We start from the raw sequence: 7812 nt of genomic DNA on the forward strand, positions 1-7812 counted from the left end.
CCCTAAGGATGATACGAAGACAAACCATCACAATTTTAATTCTCTACGGAGGATAAGGCTACCCCCACTTCAGTAAATGCACTCGATGTCGAGCAGCACTTGATGGATGAACGGTTTAACGAGGACCGATACCATGCGCAATCTGATCCTTCGCAGGCCGATCAACGTGGTCACCCACTCTCTCATTGACATCTGCCAGAGATGCTTTATTTCGGTGATCTACTGGGAACAGTGTCTTTGCGATTAGTCCACTGTGGGACGCTGTATAATTAAAAGGAGTTTTATATACAGTGCCTTTGATAAAATATTGAAATTAAAGGGAGGTTCATGTATTAGGAATTGCGTATGTATAATTATATTATTAAGAAACATTTTATATAAAATTTATGGCCGCTTAGTCGGTATGGAAGGTAGCGTCGTATGATGTGTTTTCAAAAGTTCGAAAAGCTAAAATCCTAAATTTAAGATGAGTTCTACAAACCAGGGTTCTCTTCTGGGTCTTATAACCATAAGGCCATGTGGCTTTTTGGTGAAAATATAGAAAATAAAAAATATATTATGAAACGTGTAAAAGAACTTAATTAATAAAAACTAATTAAATTTAATATATTGAAAAATTAAAAGTAATTGAATTAAAATTAATTCATAAAATTAATTAAATTCAATATAATTTACAATACGGTATTGATCATCATATCCTCTGTTGAGAAAGAGTTAGAGCAGATACATTTACCCACAAAAATTTTATGCGTTTATACAAAAATTACAGCACTGTATGGTAATGATATTTATGGTTAATTGAACCAAAATATAATTTGGTAATATTTCCACTCATATAGTAACTGTTTAATAGAAATTCTGTTTTTATAAAAGTATAATTTTACCAAACATTTGGTAAAAATACAATACTGAAATGTAAGTTTAACCGAGTAAATGGTGTTTTTTTCCAATTCCCTAAAGTATAAAATTAATAATGATAAAACTCCAAATTTTATCCCAAATTATAAACCCATATTTTATTGCTAATTTTAATAAAATCAAGACCAAAGTGTTTTGGTAAAAATTATTGAAATTATTGGGTGTTCCTATAGAGTTATGTGTTATGAGAAATATATAGATTGCACATTTTCTCTGTTATGTCAGCGAAAAACAAAATAAAAGAATATCTATTAACCTTTTATTCTTCTAGAAAATATAATTAGATTCAAATAAGACACTTTAAATTTAGAGCCATTTTTTTCAGAAGCACCAAAGTTCTAAGTCTTCTAAAGATCCCAAATATCTTTCCTTCAATTCATTGGGTTCCACGCATTTTCCGGAAAATCTTTTCCCCGGAAAAGGATGAAGAAGTATCCACTTTATTCTACAATCGCAGCTCAATGGATTATCTGTGGAATTGAAAGTAACGAAACAATATATTTCAATGAAATATCGATCTCAAATAAAACAACAGAATACAACAATGCAAAACAACATTGAAAAGAAAATTATTTATATATACAAAGATTTTTATTTTTTAATTCCGATCATAAATGCATTCAAATCGTGATTTAAGCCACTCTGTTACTGTTACATGGAGTTTAAACACTTTTAATTTAGATTGAGTTTAAATATTAAAATTTGTAATTTTAATTTTTTATTCATATGTTATTGTTGCTTATTATTCAATTTTTTTTTCATTATTATTATATTAAGAAAAATTCATACCAGAATATTTTTCAAAACAAAATCAAAATATTTTAAATTTTCATATTAACGAAGAATTAATAAGTGCCAGATCAGTGTACATAGTTTATTTTATTGAATAAATAATTGAAAGATTAAATTATCAAAATTTAAAGGGGAAACTAGTCAAAGGGATAGAAGTTATGAAATATCAACGGATATTCATACAAAATTATTTTCAAGAACTTAAACCTTTTTACGGAACAACAAATTATAGTTGCAAATTCTAGTCAGGCAACGCAATGTGACCTCATGTATTCTTATTGAAGAAGCATACTTTACCTTTTTGTTATTTGAGGAATAGTGGTAGCAAAAATATCTAAACGTTTGGAAGCAAATAGTTCAATATTTCTAGTGGCTGAAATATTTTTGGATTAAATGTTGCCAGACTAGCAGAATTTAACCGGAAATGAATAAAGCAAAAGTACAAGGTTTGATATTTATAGTCTAACAAGAAATTAATAACTGCCACTTTAGTGTTTACATAGTTCCTTTTACTTTAATTGAAAGATAATCTTTTTGGTGCAAACGAAAGATAAATCATTCAGCCACTTCATTCAAAATGAAAGTAAATATTTAAATACAATATTTACAAAAAAACAAATATAGTGCCTTCTATATTAAGCAGATATAAGTTTGTCCAAAGGGGGGCAAACAGCTTCTGATCAAGAGTTTGGAGACCATTTTAAACAGATAAAAATTCTTTTAAAAGGATGCAAACAGTGTCTGATCAAAAGTTTGAGAACCATTTTTATCCAAATTATGATATTTAAATAATTATATTAAAAAAAGTCAAATATAGTACCTGCTATATTAAACACGAGTAAGTTCTTCCAGATGTGTGCAAACAGTGTTTGATCAAGAGTTTGAAAACCATTTTTATCCAAATTAAGAACTATCAGATTTGGCATGTTTGTGAAAAGATCAGAAGGGAGAGAGGAAATTTTGTTGCTACTGAAATATAAAAACAATATTTAGTTTTAAAAATTAGTCGCAATATTGCTATGTTTATATACTGTTATACAGTCCACTTTTATTGTTAACTGCATTAAATTTCTCTCCGTTAGTAAGAAACAGAGAAGATTGAAACTAGACAAGGATAACCACTGGAATTCATCGGAACATTTTTCTTACACTTTCGTCTTGTCCGATGGGTCAAAGTGCCTTCTCGCAACAGTAAAATGTCTAGAGTCTGGTCTAAAAAATTCAAAAAATGCTTTTTATGGCATATTTTGAATATGTAGCATATGTGAGCGGAACTGTTCTGTCTGGAAACCATTTGATATAGTTGAAAAACGCGATCATTGAACCAACCATTCCATGTCGTCGAGGATGCAGGAGGCTAATTACCAAGTGTTGAGTTCGAGATTATTTAGGTAGTTTTTGAGTTTCCTGTTCTGGCAACTTCTTCTTTCTTGGTATATATTTTGATGTAAATAAAGTAAGTTTCAGTTTGTTCCATGTGATACTTTCAGTCTAATTTACTCTCAACGAACCCCAATACCAAGACCTATCAAATGACAGTTTATTGGAAAGATGTGTTTCGCTAACATTCAAAACAATAACGAATCGCTAAATTAGCTTATTTTGGCGTTTTCTCTAAAACACACCTATTCCAGTTAAGATGTGATAGAAATTGCCAATTATTCAGCCACGATGATATTCAACGACGATTTCATGGGGATTGCCAGCATGTTGGATATCCTGGGTACTTCAATTGGCAACAGTTTGAGTTTTACTAAAGGAGCAACACGGATCACCTTGTACACTAAGAGCATCACGCATCTTTCTTCTGCAAAGAAGTTTGATCTGCAGCACTGAAGGAAGTTGTTTCTGCCAACGAAATATTTGCGATCGGGGAAGGCGTGCTTTATGATCCAGGAATCGCAGATAGAAGCTAAGTCCCGAAAAAAACCAAATATAAATGATTTAAAACTCTTTAAAAAAAAGAAATTGGGATTGCCGAAAGGCTATCACAGGTTACCCATTGACATTTTCCCGTCTGCGTTAGCCTTACCAAGACCTTAGCTTTAGCTTTTTCAGCCTCGGTATGTTTAGGCCTTGGCATCTTTTTTTTTCTCTAACTTTTGGGACAGCGTCAATCAGTTTGGGACCCTCTTTAATTGTGATATTTACCTGAATTAGTATTGAAAACGATCCAGTTTGAACTGTAGGTTAGAATTTCTGATTCTTAATTATAAAACAATACAAAAATATCGTTCAAAAAATTCTCTTTCATTCACAACACAAGAAGTATTTATGGAATCTCTCTGGTCCCATATCTCAAAAATAAACTCACCAACTTTATGCAAAACAAAATTAAAAATGAAAAAAATAATTCTTCAAAATTATCAGACAGTAGCGTTCACCATAGCAACGCATGCAATGACGACGCATGCGCACTGTTTATTATTACTCTTGTGCACAGGTTGAATAGTGTGATGACGTCCAAATAAGCTGCGTACGCCACAATAACAAAAACGACACCCATTTTGCTAATGGGTAAAAAAAATCACCCCCGCAAAATCATTATTATTATTATTTTGGCATTTAGATTGCAGAAAAACCACTCGATCAATTTCGGTCGCTTTGGAAATTAGTAAAGAATTTATGTAGCTATAGTTTCAATAAACGAAATGGCTATCGTTGCATTTTCCAAAATTTTGATTTTTTTTTTTTTTTACCCATGTTTTAAGGCCAAAAAATCAATTTTATTGTATTTTTTTTCAAATGGCCACCATATTGTGAAAAAATGCCTTTTTTAAATATTTTCTTTATTCTAACCATAACTACCCTCATACATAATCGCTGATTTTTTGGTCCCATCTGTTAAAGATTATACAGTATGGGCTCATCCATCAATGCTCGGATTATACAGTATGAAACTACTCCCATCCATCAATGTTTGGCTGGCTCTGACATCTTCGTCATCATTTTTATATTTTATTTATAATTTTTCGGGTTAAAAGAACTTTAAATTATATCTAAAAGGTGATGAAATAAAACAATTAAATAATTATCTAACTTATCCTTTCATTTCACTGGGGAAAAAATGATCAAGATAAGGCTTAAATCGAATCTCTAAACCAGAAAACGACAATAAAAAGTATTAGAAAAATTACGTGCATTTTTGTCTTCGAATACTTATTGCATGTAACCTATTGGAGTATTGTAAAGATAGCTCAAAAATTGCCGAACCACGACTATTAAAATATAAATATTCTAGTACATATACGAAGAACTGTTAAGCACACACTTAATGGTAAGTGATTAAGAGTTGTACAATGTAGAGTATCATTATTTGTCGGGAGGCAAGATAGGAGAAAAACTGGGACCAAAAAGTGCCAGTGCTAAGCTGCCAGGGCTTCAGATGCAGTTTTCCAGAAAAACATGTCCTAATCCCGAAAGGATTGAACAAATGGTTAAAAACGTTTTTTATAGCTCTTTCTCGACGGAAAATAAAAAAGCCTAATTTAAATGCTTTATACTTGATGCAAAGCTATAATCTTAAATTATATATGTCTTCTTGCTGAAAGGAATTATCCGGGCTTTAGAACGGGAAATAACTAAAATATCCTAAAAGTAATTAAACTTTTTTTTAAAAAAATCACCCATTCGGTAATATTTTCCCACCTAGAATAAAATGATCAAAAGCAATGCTTTATTCCCATTTTCTAAAGATTTTTATGAGCCTATATAATGCAGCAATGTAGTCAATTTTTGAATATTAAAATGTAAGACCACAAACACGCTTTCTTTTCTCTAAACTCTGGCTTGCCCACATACTGACGTTTTGTGCCATTTTCAGAATAAACATAGAGTGCGCTGGCTAAAGATATGATAAACATAAAATAACAGTCATGAGAACTTTTACAAACTCACATCAATGATGAAAATAACTTATTATTCATTAAAAAGTTTTATTTCATACTACTACAGATCCTTTGAAAAACAGCCTAAAGTTTTATGTGTAAAACGTACAATTTCGTATTTGTACATACACACGTGACATAGATATCTAGACGCATAAAAGATTGCTTAATATGATTTTTAACACTGAATCTAATGAGAACAAACACGCGGTAATAGGTAATTTACATTTTAAAAAGTACAATTTACGCAAATCGGATTATGAAAATTTCATTTTCAGGCAATTTTAATGCTGAATCGAATATCAACAAAGACATGAAATTTAGAAGGTGAAAATGCTTCTGTAGAAAAATACAATTTCATACTTGTTCCTATTTGCACATCTTGCAAATAATTCATGCAGACAATTTATGTAAAAGTGAACAGAAAGATACCAATCACTTTAGTCAGTAGAACAGACCGTTCAAAAAATAAAATTGATGAATTTGAATTTTAAAGAAACTGTTTTTGGACTTATTTTGAATAAACAAACCCTTATAACTTCTAAATTATTGACTCCATAGAATTGGATTTTGTCGCATTCAATTGTCTTCAATTTCGTGTTTTAACTCAGCCAATATATTTAGCTTACAATAATATATAAACAATAATACCTCCCTTAGAGAGAAATGTCATATGAGTAAATTAATACAGGTACAAAATTGTACTTTCTGTATATAAAACGTTTGTAACTTTTAAATTAACTCGATCATCTCGGGGACGATTTCATTCGATTCAGTCCAAAACCCACATAAAATACAATGCTTCATTTAGATAAAAAGTATTATGCATTTTTCTCCCATCGTTTTTTCAACTTTATCAAGAGCTGACATGCACAATCAGGAAACTTTTTACCACTTACTAAGATGAGCATACAGTTTGCTGCAAGTTAAAAATTTTATGAAGTGAACGTTCTAAACCCTATTTTTATAGTACTATTATGATCCGTAAAAAATGATGAAGATGAAAATACATTTCATTATAAGATATATAAGTAACTTACTGTAATGTATAATGACTATTAGACTAATTTATGTATTGCATAAATTTATTTACATGTGTGAGCATACAAAAAGGACTTACGACAAATCAATCCTTACGAGTAAGTTCGGAAACATGCTTCTCTTCAACTTCGATATATTGCTGTCCATTAAATCTAAATTTTCAAGATTAACAAATTTGGAAAATCCTTGATCACTTATGTATGAAATACTGTTGTAATTTAAAGCTAACACCTTTAAATTGAACGAATGAGGGAAATTCGCATCAATATCAATGTATTTTAAACCAATATCTGTCAGCTCAATTTCTTCTAGCTGTGTCATGTTTCGTAGTTGGTACCAATCGAAATCCCCAAACAAGACACAATGCCGCATTTCAAACTTCCAGACTTCTTTTTCTGCCCCAACGAAAGCAGTGTCTGTATCACTCAGAGATATTAAAGTAGTGTCTCTTATCTCTATGATGTATAAATTGTCATGGCCTTTCAATAAATCATGAGGAATGTACGAAAAGTAAGACTTTGATATATCGAACTTATTGACCTTCCCAGTTTTAGAAGAATATTCACTTTTTAATAATTTGAGATAAGTTTTTCTCAGAGTATCAGGATTATCTATTCCAGAACATTCCACTACATGTTCACGCATTTTTATGCAGGTTGGAGAATCATTTCGCAGTTGGTAACATTCCGAAAGAAAACATAAGGTTGAAACGACCACGTAAAAAACGAGCATGTCTGATTCGTATCTTGAATAGTTTGTAGGATTTTAACTGCAGACATGAATTGCCGTTTCTATCTGTCTTTAAGGAACACTTAAAAGCAGGTGTTAGAATGATATTATTTCTTATCGTAAGAGATTATTGTTACTTCGCCTGTTATCTATTTTTTGTCTTCCCTTTGTCAAAAGTTGCGTTTCTTACTATACCCTTGTTGCAAATGTAAATAGTAAATGCGTCTGTGTCTGTCTACCTCATTTCTTAACTCTAAGTTCTTCAAGAGATAAAAAAAGACACGTCTCTAGACAGAATTCTAATGAAGATTTAGGGAATGAAGCTTTGATATCTAATAGGAAGATAAGGGGGATAAAAAAGGAGATATTACTAATTGGGAATCGAAATGAAGTTTACAGCACGCACACGTATATATATATATATATATATATATATATATATATA

At 30.9% G+C, this 7812-nt stretch overlaps 1 protein-coding gene across 1 annotated transcript; it reads right to left on the reverse strand.

Annotated features, from left to right (window-relative positions):
• Positions 1 to 1163: 1163 nt before the first annotated feature.
• On the reverse strand, positions 1164 to 7633 carry LOC107443222 (carboxypeptidase N subunit 2-like). The gene is made up of 3 exons (XM_016057015.4): positions 6718 to 7633; positions 2531 to 2679; positions 1164 to 1388 (listed from the first exon to the last, which is right to left on the reverse strand). Exons 1-3 carry the CDS (start codon positions 7368 to 7370, stop codon positions 1240 to 1242), a joined length of 951 nt encoding a protein of 316 aa, XP_015912501.1. The 5' UTR covers positions 7371 to 7633; the 3' UTR covers positions 1164 to 1239.
• Between the last annotated feature and the right edge of the window lie 179 nt (positions 7634 to 7812).

This window comes from Parasteatoda tepidariorum, chromosome 5, assembly GCF_043381705.1.
Source record: "Parasteatoda tepidariorum isolate YZ-2023 chromosome 5, CAS_Ptep_4.0, whole genome shotgun sequence".
Classification (NCBI taxonomy): domain Eukaryota; kingdom Metazoa; phylum Arthropoda; class Arachnida; order Araneae; family Theridiidae; genus Parasteatoda; species Parasteatoda tepidariorum.